This window comes from Physcomitrium patens, chromosome 18 (assembly GCF_059467195.1).
Source record: "Physcomitrium patens ecotype Gransden chromosome 18, ASM5946719v1, whole genome shotgun sequence".
Lineage (NCBI taxonomy): Eukaryota > Viridiplantae > Streptophyta > Bryopsida > Funariales > Funariaceae > Physcomitrium > Physcomitrium patens.
In genome coordinates this window covers 15,421,917-15,438,745 of record NC_143427.1, presented here as the reverse complement: position 1 = coordinate 15,438,745, position 16,829 = coordinate 15,421,917, and the positions used below count along the sequence as shown (strand labels likewise).

Here is a 16,829-nt window from a genome sequence, read left to right as displayed (position 1 = left end):
CCTTCATGTATCATGTTACCGACCTTGTTATTACTCTGACCTCTCAGGCTAACTGGCACCATTTCTTTGATTTTATTGTTATTCATGTATGCAAATAGAAACAAGAGAGATGTGAGGAAAAAATCCACAGCCACAATATAAGATGACAATGACAACAATTGGGGATCCTTTGGACCAAGTGTTTAAAATAAAATTTGGGTGACCCTGAAAAGTGATGCACCACAAGCATCTAAGTGTATCATTAGAGTATGAACATGAATTGTCTCAGTTTACCAGCTTTGATTGTCACAGAAGATTGATTTAAAGAGATTGGTCAAAGCAAATAGACTAAACTACTTTTTAGAAAATTTTGATTAAAAAAAAATTGAAGTAAGCATAATAATAATAAGAATATATATATATATATATATATATGAACCTTTGGAGAGTTTTGAAATCTAGATAATAAAGGTGAGGTAAACATCATCTTTTATAGTTTGACGGGTTTGAAGTAAGAAAATTTCTTGAAAATCCAGTTGGTTAGTCCTTGTCAATAGCTATACTTGTGAAAAATTATATTTGTATTTATATTTTTTATGAAACAATTGTGATGTATAAATATATATTATATTAGTAGCATGTTAAATTTTTCAATACATTGAAAAAAAATCCAAATTTCACATTTAAATTAACAATTGCAAAATGAAAGTAACAATTTGAGTGAATGAGTTCATTGTTATGGCATCAATATTAAAAGGACTAGATAATAGTGTGGAGAGATTATATTGAGGAGATGGCCTTGGAACAATACCCTAACTCACCCCCCCCCCCTTCAACTTGTTAGATCCCAGATAAATCCACCAGCGGCAGGTGTGAACGCGGATAACAATTCATCCAATATTCCGTTCGTTTTTCGATGAACTACATCCGTCAGTTTACAGGTGGAACTGTCGTCTTCTAGTCCGAGGGATTTTCTGCTCTTCATGCCCAAGTGAAGGAATGGTTTCCTGTGCAGCGTTTCAGGCTGTGTCGCGAGCAGAATTTGGAATCGGCTTCGCGATGGCGGCCATGAAGCGGCAAATATACTTGACTGGATTCAAGGAAACCGATCACGAGGTAAAGAAACAGATTCTTTGCTGCAATGAGCGAGAGATTGAGTGTTGGGGCTTGTGGTGGAGGTTTGAGGTTTAGGGTTTTGTGTTCAAGGTAAGTGTTGGAGCTCAGTGTATCTCACTGATGAGAAGAGTTCTCTTATTTCGGGTCGTTGAGGAATTTTCTGTATTTTAATTGATTTTTATAACTCTTGGTTGTGGCATCTTTCGTAATGTGCACGGAACAGCTTTTGGTGAAGATTGTGAAGGGGGCGCAATGGAGGCAGATTAAGGGGAAGCAAGGTGATTGGAAGGAGTTTGTGGCGATGGTGAATAAGAAGAGGGGTGGGACTCATAGTGACCCTGCTAGGCATCCCGTGGACGTGCTTGCTGCATTTGTCCAGACTTTCACCAAAAAAGAAGATGTTGAGGTCATTCTCTCTCTCGCTTTTGATTCATAGACCCAGTTTCGCAATTGTCACATTTTTTACTCTGTTGTCATTTGCCCTGGAAGATTTCCTTTCTTTTTCTTTGAAATTAGCAAATTTCAGACGATGTTCAACTATGGGCTTGAGTTTGGGATTTCAACAGCTCCCTTAATAACTTGAAATCGGAGTGCAGCTGGTGAAAAGGTTGCGGAATTGGGCCACTTATTGTTCGAATCAAAAGTTGTTGAATGAGACTCATCCATTTGCGAAGACCCCGGAACAGGTTCACACCCTCCATTGCCTTGTACAACTTTCATTACCAGGTCCGATGATCATCAGAATAGCTTTTGGAATGTGAGATTCCAGTTTGCAGTTGTGTCATAAGTGTTTATGTCCAAATATACCGTTCGGTGCGGTGCTCGAGCAAAGTTTGAAGTATGTTAATGTGGTGATGGCAGTGCAGGAGCTGGTGGACGCTACTCAATCCCATCCACGCTTTGGGTCTTTCTACAACTTCCCATCTTGGATGGAGGTCTCTTCTATTAACCTTTTCAAGCTGTTAATAATGACCAAATTCTGGATCCGTTGCGAAATCGTTGCAGTGTTACCTTCCGTGCCTTAAACTGCGATTGTATCAGACAATGTGTTTTTTTCATTTCTAAAATTTTCCTTCTTATTTTTACCATGAATTGAAGTAGAGGCTCTCGTAGCTTGACTATCTTTCGTGTTGGAGCGGCCGTACATAAGCTCATGTCCAGGGGTTTACCAACCGATTCTGACATTATGATGTTTGCAGGGGTGGAAACATTCGAAGAGAGGAGACCCTGACAGCCCTGTGAAGCTGGTGTCACTTGATTGTGAGATGGTCACTTGTGAAGGTGATGTCAAAGAACTTGTTCGCGTATGTGCTGTTGGTAGTGATTACAATGTGAGTACATACTGGCCACTTTTACGATCACAGTTATCATTTTAATTATATGTATATTATTTGCGTAATTGTTTAATTCTTTTGGATAACTTTTACCACTAGTCTCGCTTCTCATTGCTGTCTCTCTACACGATACATTAGGTGTTTGTTCAGCAATAAGATCTTTGCTTGTGACCCCTCAATAGCCAAAACAATGTCTGTTTTGCATCTGGCAGCATTGCTGCACTTCGTCAAGTACTTGATCGAGGTGACGTGGCTTGAAACTGGCTTGTAATTTATGCTGAGTTTCTAACTCTAGAGATATCTGGAGCTGCTGCAGACTTTAGTTGACGAGTTAGTTGTGCCCAACGGGAAGGTGACTGACTACTTAACAAGCATTACTGGGGTTTCAGAGAAGGATCTACAAAGAGTCACCTTGTCTCAGGCTGGCGTTCAGGTATTATCCTTTTAGTGTTTGTGCAGTGCAATAGTTGCAGTGGTCGTTTGCGCAAGAGTTTGAACTAGCACATGTAATGTTTTAAGAAGGTATTTGGTTGTCGTTACATTCTGCTTTTGTTAAATTTTTTGTATTTGGTGTGGCAGAAGCTGGTGTTGGATTTATTGACTCCAGGCACTATTCTTGTTGGACATAGCTTACACTATGATTTGAGAGGTATCGTCTCTTGTTTCTGCTCATACCCATTTCTATTGTTCTTCCTTATGCTTCACTATGTCTTGAACAATAGGGCCTCTAAGTTGCTTTACCTATAATCTTCTAAGCATAAGCGTGTCCTTCATTTCGCAATGCTCTTTAACTGCTGTTGTGCTTGAGTTGCAGCTTTGCAAATCGACCATAAACGGGTGATCGACACATCTTTGTTGTTTCGAGACCCTAGTTGGCCGCCTTCTTACTCTCCAAGCCTTTCCAATCTTTGCCAAGTAAGAGGATCCTTCCTGCTTCATTATAACACTTAGATATGGTTCACTTTTAATTTATGAGGACTGTGTCAATAATACGTTGTTTTACGTTTGTACCGTTGGGAGGCCCTGAATAGATATTTGACAAAATTATTGGGCATCAGTCTATCTTGAAGTACAAGTTTAGGGAGGATGACAAACCTCACGATTGCTTAGACGACTCCATTGTTCCAATGCGATTGGTTCATTATCGGCTCGAGCATGCTGTCAGCACTTTGTCTCTTGAATTCCCGCGAAAGGTATGTATGTTAGAATTACCTATGATATACTCCCCGTTCTTAAAACCGATTGATTGTCGTAATTGCGCTTGAAATTCGTACCTACTGAAAAGAAATGAATTGGGTGACATCGAGTGCGCATTACTGACTTCAATTTGTAACCCTGGCAGGAGGTAAATCAAGGAGATTTATCCAAATTATTCTTGCACAAGCTGCCTAGCTCGATCTCTTTAACTTTGCTTAGGTCTATCTTTCCAAAAGATCTAGCCTGTCGAATTCAGGTACTTTCCTTGACTTACTAATCTGATTAATATTTGTTAGTGTTCTTTCTGCACTGTGTTGCTTGATTGTTGGGTACATGCTTCACAAACAGAGGACACAGATAGTTGAAGCAAGTTTTTAACATCATGATGTTACGATGATAGGATATCATGTTCAAGAATAGAGGGAAAACAGGCTCAACTGTAGCCGTTTTTGATAGCGCTGAAGAAGCAGACAGTGCGTTCGAGCAGCTGGAGGGAGTGTTGGGCAAGGTATTCTTCTGAACTGTTGTTTAGGATCCCAACACTTGTTCCTTCTGATCACTGATCTCAATGTTCACTTGTACGTGTTAAGCTTTGTCGCAATCTCCGACTAATATGCACGTCGATGATTTCCATTTGTATTTACAGGATTCAGCCGGGTACCCACAAAAGACAGTGAGCTTGATGTACCCGTCAGGAAATCAAATGAGAATGGCAGAATTTCAAGTGCGCAAAATGGTGAACTCTAGGTCAGTGATCGCACCTAGACAGGAAAACGAGGAATCTCAAGTGATGAAAGCCTGCACAAAGAGGCCAACAGTTGACGACGTCGTTGGTGAGAATAATGACGAACCCAAACGACGGAAAATTAGCTCCGGTACTGCTGCGGATGCGAGGTGTAGTAAAGTGGTTGAATTGGAGGACCATGATGGTATCAATGTACCACAAACTGACAGCACGTCCATATTGGGGCGATCAGATTCCTCGAAAAAAACACCTTGGGCGAACAAATACCAGCTCTTGGAGCAACTAAACGACGAGGATGAAGAGGTAGAAGAAGGAGAGATTTCCGAAGGGGAAACTAAGGACGCAGCTGAACGGCCCGGGCACAAAGTATGCTCCTGCTCTCATCTCCAAGAGCTAGAAGCTTTGAAATCAGAACTCGTCAAAGTGCGCAAGGAATCAAAATCTAAAGCAGATGAGATCAAGTCGTTACAGAAGTTAGTTGCTGCATTGTCTCGCAGGGAAGGTCTTGCTTGACAGAGCTTGTACATTATAGAGTATCGCATTGAGGCTCCAAGACCATTCCTTTACCAATCCAGAGTTTCAACTTACTGGTCTATGCTGACACGGACAGATCAGATGGGATGCAATCGAATGGTTTTCATTTGACACAGAATCAAATGATGTTTCACTCGTATTGATGACAGCAGATACAGGTCTTCGTTAATTTGATAACAGGATAAGTGCAAGCTGAATGCTTCACATTCACTACCGTACACCAAGAATGTGTCATGCATACCCAGCTTGCGATCTTACAACTTGGCCCCGTGCTTGTAATGTCGTGGATTCGATCGACCTCAGTTGCTCCCAGAGATGCAACCAACTTCAACAAAGCTCTGAAGGCAGTGGTGCTTGCAGTTTGAAATCTTGTTATCCTGTATGTCACCTGAAACCATCATAATTTACCTATTCCTGGATCGAAAAATTGGAGTACGCTTGTAGAGATCTTATGTTGATTCAATTTGTGAGGTAAAGTGTGGTAATTATGGTTGCAAGTTGTCTTCACAGCATGATAATTTTATCAACGGTGGAAATGCTTGCTTCAAGTAGGTTGTTTTCATCTAGAAAGTCATCTTTAATTTGAGGCTTAGTTTTATATTTTGTTCTTTTATTACAAATTTTAATACAACTTGGTTTTTGCATTGATTTGGATGAATTAGAATATGATGTAAGAGTTTTATTATTTATGGGTATGATGAATCGTTTAATTTTCCAGTTCATTTTTTTACTGTGGACTGTTTTTATTAATGATAATTGTTTAATTTACAAAACAAACAGGTGAAATATCTTGCAAATCAAATTGACTGTGTTATTGGTTTTTGTCATGGCTAAAAGTTTTTCTGTATGGTAAATGGAGCGATGAGAGAATAAAATTAGAAACTGAAAGGTATTTGGAACTCGTTGGATATTCGTTAAGAAATGAAATAAATAAATAAATGAACAGATAAAGGAAATCTACATTGTAGATGTTTCTTCAATTTAGATTGGTACAATTGAAAGTTAATTCCCAAGAAGGTTGTAGACCTACCCTATCTATTCATAAAGAAAATTAACAATAATCTATTGCTATCTATTTTTACATCTTTACTACATCAAAGCGATCAAACTCTCAGTACATAAATAAGAAATTATACTATTCAAATTTGTAAAATTTGACAGTTGTGAGCGTGGTGATGACCATTATTTTAGTATGTAAGAATTATGTTTAAACAATGTAAGTATTGAAAAGCAAACTGCACTTATATTACTGAATTGAAGCTCAATGTTTTTTTTTTAAAAATGATAATTTTTCATTTAGAAGTGTAAGAGAAATATAAAAGGTCATACATTCTAATTACAGGATTTTGACTTATGAAAGGAGTTTCATTTACAGATGTTTTGAAAAAAAAAATGAATAAATATAGGGCAGAGCACTAACTTTGAAATGGTACAAACACATGAAGGTTATTTTTAAAAAGGTCTAAAAATATTCATATATTTTGTAGAATTATATGAATGGTGTATAATTTTGAATGTGTGTTAATAAATCAAACTTCTTGTCCTTTACACAACTCACAAAACTAACATCTTTGAGATTATGGTGTCCAATAACAATCACAGACTTATTACAAAGTCTTTTGAGCAAATATTAATTGTATTTATATATATATATATATATATATACACACAGAGACAATTGAACCCAATTTACCTTCAATAACTCGTTTTCAACAAAATTTGTATTCAATATAAGAACAAGAATAAAAAAATAAGAACAAAAATATCAAATTTTTATAACAATAAATATTTGTAATATATTGTAAGAAAAAATGTATTAGTTTGACCAAGTTTTAAATTAGGAACTTTCATCTTTTATTTAGATATTGCACTTGATTCTTGGATGAACTATAATTCTTGATCTTGCAAGTTATGTATAACCAAATTGTTTGGAAATTTTTATGTTTTCATAAATTATTTTTTTTGAATAAATAAAGAATTATCTTAAGCAAAGTGTTATTTTGAAAAAGGAAAAAAGAAGTTCATTATTAAGACTAAAAGCTATAAATAATTTTCATTCACAATTGTTTTAATAAAAATATTTGTTACAAAGTTACAGTTAGTTTTTTGGAGTCATGTATAGCTTTTGAATTTTAAATTTTGATTCTATTTTTTATTTTTGTATAAAATTCTGTATTAATCTTTTAAAAATTGAAGTAAAATAGGAAAAGTAAACAAATGAGTTTCTAAAAATTATTTTTTCCAAAAGCACACTAGAAACACTTTTCCCTAGTCTATTCTTAGTTACATGTCCAAACCTTCTGTTCATTTAGTATGCAAGCTTTTGTTATTAAGAATATTTTGTCAGAAATATCTTGTAAAAGGATATTACATCACATTTATCTTTTCAAAAAAAATACTTTAAGAATTAATCTAAAAACATTACATAATTATACCTTAAGTTGTAGTATGTGTTTTCTAGTGTTTGAATTCTAATATAAATATACTTACAAATTATATGTTGTTAAAAAAAATAATTCAAAAAACACAATGATGACGTTAAATTGCTTCAACTTTGACATACTTTAATTTCTTTTTCTTTTTTTCTTTTTTCTTAAGATTTGAGAGAAAAATTAATAAGAATCTGACAAGTGGCTAGAGGTGAAAATGAGTTGACTTTGATAAGTTCTCTAAATTGAACTCAAAGTTGTTTGTTAAAATCTCTTTGTTAACTTTTTCTCCAATTAATTGATTGTTAAAACAATTTTGTTAATCTTACACTTTACTAGCTTCAGCTTTGACCCATATCGTAGGAAACTCTGATATTTTGCACTCTGATATTTTGCACTGAAAGCATTTTCTGTGCGCACAAAAACTAAACAAACTGGGGCAGCTTATCACAAATTTACTTGAGCACAATCATTTTGGCACAACCCCAACAATGAATAGTGTATTCCTTTCCTTCTTTTTCTTCTTCTTCATTTTCAACAGACTATTAAAAAAAAAACCTTCACCATACCATGTCTTTTGCACCATATCTACTCCTACCACCCACAATTCATTGTACCAATTCTCCACAATAACCCAATTTTTGAATCCAAACAGAGAAACATCCAAACTGGTAGGGAAGCGAGAGAGAGTCAACCTACTAACATTCTAATCCAAACTTTCACAATCATATACGTCACTACATATATATATATATATATATATATATAAATAAAAGCACAACAATAATAATAATAATAATAATAATAGAAAAGTGACTGAAACAATGGGGAGAAACATTTAAATAAATAAAAGAAGGTATGGGTGAGCGAAAGAGCGAGAGAGAGAGGGGGGGGGGGTGTGTGTGTGTGGCGGGGGCGGGTCAGCTAAGCCAATCATAAGGAGGGGCTCATAGGGAAGTGGTGCCTTTATTCGCCCCACAAGAGCATGTGGGGCTGAAGCTCTTGTCCTCTCTCTCTCACTCACACTCAACTCCCTTCCAAGAGGGCTCCTCTTATCATTCCAGATCGCCGCCTCGGAAGCAGCTCCAGCACTTATCAGCTTATCAGCTTACTTGCTCACTTAATTACTCACTCACACTCACTTACACTCACTCACTCCGCCAGATCTTACAACGGTGATACAGAGAGCGTAGCCATGTGGGGGAGGAGGACTCCAGTCATTCCGTAGTGGACTGACTTCCCCTTCAAGGGAAAGTTTCCATGGTGCTGCAGTAGTGCAGTCGAGGAGGCCCACGGTGTGTGGGTTGGTGCTGCGCCTCGGCAGCGCAGAAGTTCCAACAGGGGCTCGGAACTCTGGAACTCGGATCACCCACCCAATTCACAAAAGCTGTGAGATTGAACACTGTACGTCTGCTGGCTCAAATGCGCCTGCAGCAAGCAGCACCAGCACCAGCAGCCCCTTGAAAGGCTCAAGTTGGTTGTTGCGAGGGGATTCTATTTTTTGTGCCTTGGGAGTCTACTAGTGAACAGTGAGGGAATTGTGGTGGCACCCGATCGAAAGATTTTCAATCTCACGGTATGAGAGCGGGGACTCCACGGCATACCGGGTGTCAGATTGGGCTCCGACGGACGGATGAGAAGCGTTGCCGCTTGCAACCCAAACTCACCCTCTGGTTGTCTTATAATACACAGATCTTCCCAATACTACGTTTAGTGATATATACAAATGGGGAAGAAATTGGGTAATCCTGTGTGTCAGGGCGGGCCGATTTAGCCCCGAATCTAAGCGTCCACGGGGCAAGCGATCCTGTATCTCGAGGTACAAGAGTTGCGCGCAATATCAGCGTTGGTGTAGGTTCGAAGGTGCGAGCTGGGGGTTACCTGGTGGTGCTGGGTCTCACTGGAAGCAAGCCCCAGGCTTGACCACACTGCGTATACATTTTCTGCACCAACATGGTGAGCAGCATGACCGGATGAAGCGCTTTGAAAGGCCGAGACGTGCCTGGTTCAATGAAATTTATTTTTAACGCATGGAAGTGTTACTACCTGCCCGCTGCTCTTGACAGACTGCTGCGTGAAGCGAGGTAGAAAATCCCAGTTCTGCGAGAGAGAAGACCGAAGAACAGTTCTCGAAATCACCCATATCGCTTTTTACAATCACTACCTGTTGGAGTAATTTTTTTAAAAAAAAAGGAAGAATACAACTCATCTTGGCATACTATACTGGTAGCGGTGCTCCGATGTGAGCCTGTGCAATGGAACGCAGGGCGTGAGGGATGGTGGGAGCAGTGACGACACAGCAGGCAGGCAGCAAATTAAGGATGCCCCGGAAACTGGGAGCAGAACATGGAGAACCTCACGCATCCATGGATATTTTGGGAGCACGATGAATCAAAGGACAAACCGGAAACTGGAAAACTATTTTGTCGAAACTATCAAAACCGTCGAGGCGTCGCCACCCCCCGTCCGTCGCCTGCAGTTCCGCGGCCCGCCTTCCTGGCTTCGCCCCCTCTCCCCCTGGATTCCATACCGCCGCGTCCCCTGCCCTGGTCCTGGTCCCTCCTCCTGTTCTGTCTGTCGCCTTGATCTCTCGCTCTCTCGGTTCTCTTCCTCTCTTTGTAACTTTACTGGGTCCTGACCGTTCTCTCTCTGCTTCGAAGGCTTGCCACGCACCATTGCCACCCTGCTCCAAGCCTACCAAGCACCGTCAGATCTTTACTTTCCGATGATGATAAGTGCATGAAATTGACCAACTCCTCTCTCTCTCTGCGTTCTTGTGAAGAGTTCTTATGAAGAATTCAGAACAGGATCCCATGAACTCTTCAAATATTGACTTTTCTGCCTGCATTCTTCTTCGAGTTAGGAAACATAGTGCAAAATTCATATCAATCCTCCGTTACGGCATCAAGCATGGTATATATATATATATATATATAAGATTGTTTTTAATGGTGCCCTTCCGTGAAGACTTAGGTTGTAGAACATTATTGTGTGGAGGTTTTCGGTTCATTTGGGGCTTTTGCAAAACCTTGCTACAAAACATTCGTACATGTTGGAATTAGATTCACAACTACCTTCATCAATTTAGGGCATCACCTGCACTGATGGTTATTTTTTTACAAAGAAAACAGTTGTTTTGAATTTCATGGAGTTTTCTTGTGATCCATTTCATCACATTATCGAGGAAGTTAAATACTCCCCACAGAAAGAAAATTTAAATTAACTTCCAGTGAAGTAAAAAAGATGAATAGCTACTATGCTATATATGTGTGCGTGTGTGTGTGTATATATATATATATATATATATGTGTGTGTATATAATTGCAAATGTATGTGTTTGGAGAAGGGGGGGGGGATGGTTCCTTTTATTAAAATGAGAACCATCCTTAGTATAACCCTGGCATTTAAAAGCAATCCTTAAAATATCCCCCTTCCATTCCTTTTACTTTTTTTGGGTTTTTCATAATGAGTGTGTGTGTTGGAGCTGAGCGGTGGGTTTGAGGTGACTGCCAGCGGTCAGATCATCCACGTGGCAAGTCACCAGCGGTGGAGATAGTTCCCGGGAATCGACGGTGGAGGGGGGCTGGTATGCTGCAAGTGAGTGGGAAAGCTATGGGGGGGCCCATTTGTGAGAACAAGGTAAGAATTAGAGAGAGAGACTGTGGGAGTGCGTAAGCGAGCGTGAGTGTATAATTAATAGTGTGAGTGGTCTACGTGGACCCCCCCTCCCTCCCTCCATCCCTGCTGAGTTTTTCCTTTGACCCCTCCCCTTGATTCAGTGGGGGACTTCGATTTGATGATGATGATATGATTGGGGGTTCGACCCCACCACTCAGTCTCTCAGTCTCTCTCTCTCTCTCTCTCTCACTCACTCACTCACACAGTGCTTGATGCACTCCCTTCCCTGCCTCCCTTTTGAAACACAAACACACAGAGAGAGAGAGAGACCCAGACCCAATTGCTGAATCAACAGTTGTGGAGACTGAGCTGACATAGCACTGCCAGCAGTGCTGAAATCAAAAAAATCAAATCAAATCAAAAATCAAAAACATGTTTAGTTTCAGAACTTTAAATTTTAAAGAAAAATGAGGTAAGAGTTTGTGTGTAAGAGAAAGAGAGAGAGAGAGAGAATGTGTAAATTGGATGGATGAGAATGAAGATGAGAGGAGAGGGACTGGGTTGTCAAGTATTGGAATCCAAAGCTCTCAAAAACTGGGCTGGAGAAGAAGGAGAAAGCACTGGAGGAGTCCTCCATCTGGTGACCTTTACCAGATTAGAAGTCCAACCTTGGAGGGAGTGAGTGAGTGAGTGATTTGAGTTAAGAAAGCAAGTCAGAAGAATGGTATTGCTGATCTCAGAGACTAAGTTTGCCTTGTGCCTGCTGCTGTTGCTAGATTCTTGTTGTTCCTCTTCTTATCATGAACAGAAGTGCAAATCTGTTGTTGGCATGTGAGCCAATAAGTCCCTAACACTCACTCACTCACTCACAGTGCCTTGTGAGTGGGCATGTGGGCATGTATGCACACACACATATTTACACCCCCCCCCCCAATCATGCTGGTGATGATGATGATCCTTTAGAAGCATATATTCTATCAGGAAGCTGGAGTCCCTCTGAGCTTCTCTCTTCATCTGGCAGTGTGCTTCAAAAGCATTCCCACAAGGCTGCACATTGAACTCCCTCATTGGATGAGAGAGAAATGGCAGTACACCTCCACACAGTGGATAAATTACTAGGTTAGGATTGAACATAAAAATATGTGGAAATGCAAGAAATTAGTGTGTTTTTAGAGGGCAGTGGAGAATATGTAGAGATAAATTATCATTCCAATGAAAAAAAGGTGGGTTGGCTTGATCTTTCTTTTATTCTTTGATGCATTTGGGCTGAGGAGTCACCCAAGTGTTGCCAATGAAATTGACTATGGCAGTTCTGTGGGGGTGGGATTAGGTTAAGCTTGGAATTGAATGGTTCCTGTCGGGTGGGTAGCATTTTGTTGGAGGGGAGTGGGGGGAGTTTGAAGTTTTCTGCCCCAAATCAATCAATGGATGTGAAAGATTTTGCATTCACAAAAGAATAAACTGATTTGTACTGAAATGGGGATAGAACAATTGTAGTCACAGACAGACTTGGGCAACCTTGAAGAACATTTCACATGTATACATATACATATATATATGAATGAAGGAAGGAATGAAGGTGGAGGTCCTCCCACGTGTTAACTCCGCAATCTTCTCCTTGTGTGGCCCAAATCACAAAGCAGGACCCCAGCCAAAGCTTGTTCTTCCCCAGCCTTAACACATTCCTCCTTCACAGACACAGCTCCAATCCTGCCCTATTTCAGCTTCCTTTCATGCTTGGTCCACCAGCAGAACCACTTTTTCTTTCTTCCTTTGCTATTCATTTGGTTACATATTTCAAGATGAGCAGGGGTAAGAAGGTTTGAGAGGATAAGGATTGGCTCCTGTGTATGTTGCACTGAATGAAACATTGTGGAGTGATTCATGTGGCCCTGCAACAATGGTGTATGGCCACAAGGGAGCAAAGGGAAACAAAGGCACAAGAGGAGGAGGCTTTGACACAGTGATGCTGCTCTCCACATGGCCAGCTTTCCCTCCATTTATATACATGTTTTTATTAAATTATATATTAAAAACTATTACATGTTATATATATATATATATATATATATGCAAGCCCCACAAGCATTTATGAATGGACGGTTGTAGATATCTCTCAAGGGGTCTGGCCTCCAGTTAGGTAAGCCAAGTTGATAAGATCCATGGGTGAAGATCCACCATCCTGGACTCAATGGGGAATTGGAATGGAATCCATGACATATGTGAGAGAGAAAATAAATAGATTATATAGATATATATATATATATATATATATAATCTAGTCAATGGGGTGAATGGTTTGAATTGGTTGTGGATGAACGGGTGGATGAATAAATATTCATCCTCAAGACCTTCCTTGTTACACAATAGCCTGAGGATGTGGATGAGCAACCAATGAACAAACCATCACGAGGTTATTTTTTTTCTGTGTTCTTTATGTAGAAACAGATGTTTTGAATGTAGGGAAGATCTTACAATTGAAATGGTAAAATAACATTTGAGATACTAGTATTATTAGTATTATATTCTGTGATTGTTGGGGGAAAAAGGATGATATTGCACAATATATCACAGAAACGAAAATGCTAGGGTAGAAGAACCAATGGAACAAATCACATTCAATGTCACTAGTGTAACCCCCTTTTTTTATAATTTTTTATTAGAGCTCAATGGATCTTATTTTTAATTAATTTTAAATTTTATAGTCCACCAAAACTACATAAATAAATAAATAAAATGAATAAAATAAAATATTTTACCCAGTAAATGTTAGGAATAAAAAAATTAAAAAAACAAAATTTCAAATAAAAAAAATATTAATGGAAATTTTTTCTTTTGAAATTTCGACTTAACAAATTCAATTTTCTAGAAAAGAATTGGGTAAAAACATACATAAATAATATTCCTTGATAAGAATTCATAACAAACAAACAAACAAAATACATACATACATACATACATACATGCATGCATGCATATTTATATACATACATGTGTGTATATATATGTGTATGTGTGTGTATCAAAAATGTAAAGAAACGAGTCGAAATGATGTACCCATTCAACCAATTTACCACCAAAAAGCGGGCACCGGACATAATTTGACCCCATGAGCGGGCAGCGAGTGAAGAAAAGTAGAAGTAGAGGAAGCAGAAGAAGCAGAAGAAGCAAGGAAGGGGCCAGGTTGACTGGGGGGGGGGGACTTGGCGCAACAAAACAGGGCGCGCGCTCTCTCTGTCCTTCATGATGTCCGCCGCTTATTATTCCTCCGTGGGCACTGACCAGCCCAGGTGCCTTTCTTCACACCCCACCACACACACACACACACATACCTCTCTCGCTCATCTCATGGCTATGGCCGTGGCCTCTTCTTCTTCCCCCTCGTCGTCGTCCTCTTTCTCCCCCTTCTTCTTCGACTACTGCTTCCTCCCTCTTCCTTCCCCCTGTTCCCTTCTTCCCTCTCCCCAACCCTCAGTTTCTGATCATCCGGCAGCCTGGTCATCTCATTTTGTGCGCCGCCCTGGAAACACGCCACACAATCTCACGCGCAATCTTCCTCACCCTCCGATTATTATTATTATTATTATTGCCAGTACTATTCTCCCCATTATTCTAATCCCTCCTCCCATTTATTATTCCTCACCCCACCTCTCCTGACCCACAGCGTCAACCAAACTGCTCTGCCGCTCTCTCGCTCGCTCGCTAGCTATCGCCAGTCAGCCAGCCACCGGTCTTCGTCTTTGCTGGTCGCATAAGACAGAGAAACAGAGAGCGCTTCTCTCTTGTGTCACCACGAGTGCCTCACGGTGCTTTCCTTTTAGAAACTTCAAAAGAGAGCTTGCTTTGAGGTTGTTGTACAATACAAGTTCACACTTTTAAAATGGTCGGAAATTTTATTCATGCATACACATGTATCTTGCTTGGAGACGTGAAAAATGGACATGGTAGCACTACCAAGTGTTGATTGGCAATCAATTTAGGTGGTTGTGGATTGTTAGTTCTTAGCTTAATGTTTAGCATTTATATAGATTATTACCCATTACCAAAAAATAAATATATATATATATATATATATATATTCACATTTTCATATCAAAATGATTATAGAAGTTGTATAATCAATGTTCAAATTATGTACACATAGTATAGATTTTTATTTCTACTGTTTTAAGCGGATAATTTATTTCCAATTCTTTACCAACAGAGTAATAATTGTTTCTTTTTAAAAACGTTACAACATCCTAAAAGAAAGTGAAAAATCAGTCTTTTATTTACTTAGTTTCAAATTAATAGCTGTTGTTGATATTTGAGTTATTGTGCATAAAACTGAGTCAATATTTTAAAAGCTTATATTTATGTAATATTGTTGTGTGTGTGTGTGTGTGTGTGTGTTTTTTTTTTTTTTTTTTTTTTTTTTTTAAATCTTTTCTAAGTGTACAAGTGGATAGCGTTGTGTTAGACCATAACTAAATATAAAAATGAGATGTAGTTAAAAAAATCATACAAAATTTCAACAAGACCTAAAGAAAAGTAATAAAAATAAGTAGAAAATAAAAGTAAAAATTGACAGGACTTTAGATGACCTCAACCTTAATTCCGTTATCTTATTGACAGGACCAAAAACTTGTCATTCAAGCTTCTACTCTCTTTTTGTACAAGTAACTAAAGACATATGTAAGTCATTATCTTAAAAAAAAATACTGTAAAATTAAGAAATAAATAAAATAACATGCAGCTAATATATGTTTTTTGTGTTGAAAATCACATTAAATATCTTCTAAAAAAACAAACAAAAAAAAAAAAAAAACAAACAAACAGTTCCCCCAACAAATTATATATATATATATATATATATATATAAATCAAAATCAAAGTTTCACCCTTTAACTTCGGGAGCTACAGTCCACGAAATGAAACTGTGTCAATTTTGTCAATATTTATGTATAGAGCTAGACTCTTCAACCAACGTGAATGTGTTTTTGAGATTTATTTGAAATGTTTCATCCTTTTTCTTCCTTCTCTTTCCTCTCGGGCCTTCACATTAACAAAGTTCCAGTCCCCATTCCAATCTCAGCACACTGCCTGTGTGCTTGCTTGCAAAATGGATAGTATCTTTACCTTACCTCTCAGTTGTGAAAGCGGGCCCCATTTCTGTGTACACTCGGATTCTGTTGTTGCTCACAGTGGGATGAAATGGGGTGAAGTAGATGCGGCAGGTTTCTTAGTAGTGGCTATCTGGAGCAACCCCCAGGGCAGAGGCTACACACCCGATCTGTCATATACAAATCTGAGGCAGACTTGAGTTGAGTGGGCGCTGTGAAGTGGATTAATCCTTAGTGAGTGAGTGAATGAGTGAGTGAGTGAGGGAGGTGGGGATATGGATTCTCTTGGCTAGAGGAATGCAATTCTCTCTCTTCCCTTACTCTACGTCTCCTCTTTGAAGCTATCGTGCACTAGATGTCGATCCAGATCCAAGCGGGAGGAAATAAATTCTCGCCTTTCCTGATCCTTCACGTCCCCAAAATCCATCGCCATTCTGCCCCCATCCGTTTCCCGAATTGGATCGGTGGAATTTCGCAGCTCAAACGGAATGTCAAAACAGAGAAAGCGAGGAGGTGGAATATGTATCTGGTCACTGCTCGACAGAAAAGAAAATACACGAAGCAGCAGCAGCAGCAGCAGCAGCAGCAGAAGAAGATGAAGAAAATGTAGTAAATTTGTCTCACAAGTATCGGCGAGGGATTAACACTTCAACGCTAATCCACGCGAGATAAGGATCGGCAGACAACCCCCATTAGCAATCCCTCGGCTCCACCCTATTTGGCTAATGGTTCAAAGGAGACCAAGGCAATGGCGGTTCCTTGAATCTGGATAATC

At 39.1% G+C, this 16,829-nt stretch overlaps 1 protein-coding gene across 1 annotated transcript; it reads left to right on the top strand.

The window, feature by feature from the left end:
* The first annotated feature begins 968 nt into the window (after positions 1–968).
* On the top strand, positions 969–5,553 carry LOC112294940 (small RNA degrading nuclease 1). Its single transcript, XM_024545955.3, has 12 exons — positions 969–1,095; positions 1,319–1,501; positions 1,692–1,781; positions 1,962–2,030; positions 2,295–2,426; positions 2,746–2,862; positions 3,009–3,078; positions 3,244–3,344; positions 3,488–3,622; positions 3,772–3,882; positions 4,027–4,134; positions 4,273–5,553. The coding sequence occupies exons 1-12, from the start codon at positions 979–981 to the stop codon at positions 4,882–4,884; spliced, it is 1,845 nt and encodes a 614-aa protein (XP_024401723.1). The 5' UTR covers positions 969–978; the 3' UTR covers positions 4,885–5,553.
* Positions 5,554–16,829: the final 11,276 nt, after the last annotated feature.

Bases quoted from the DNA above. Each gene is read 5' to 3' on its own strand.
- LOC112294940 (XM_024545955.3), top strand. From the start codon at position 979: ATGGTTTCCTGTGCAGCGTTTCAGGCTGTGTCGCGAGCAGAATTTGGA. The intron at 1,782-1,961 runs GTTCACACCCTC...ATGGCAGTGCAG, and splicing joins TTGCGAAGACCCCGGAACAG to GAGCTGGTGGACGCTACTCA. The intron at 2,031-2,294 runs GTCTCTTCTATT...TGATGTTTGCAG, and splicing joins ACTTCCCATCTTGGATGGAG to GGGTGGAAACATTCGAAGAG.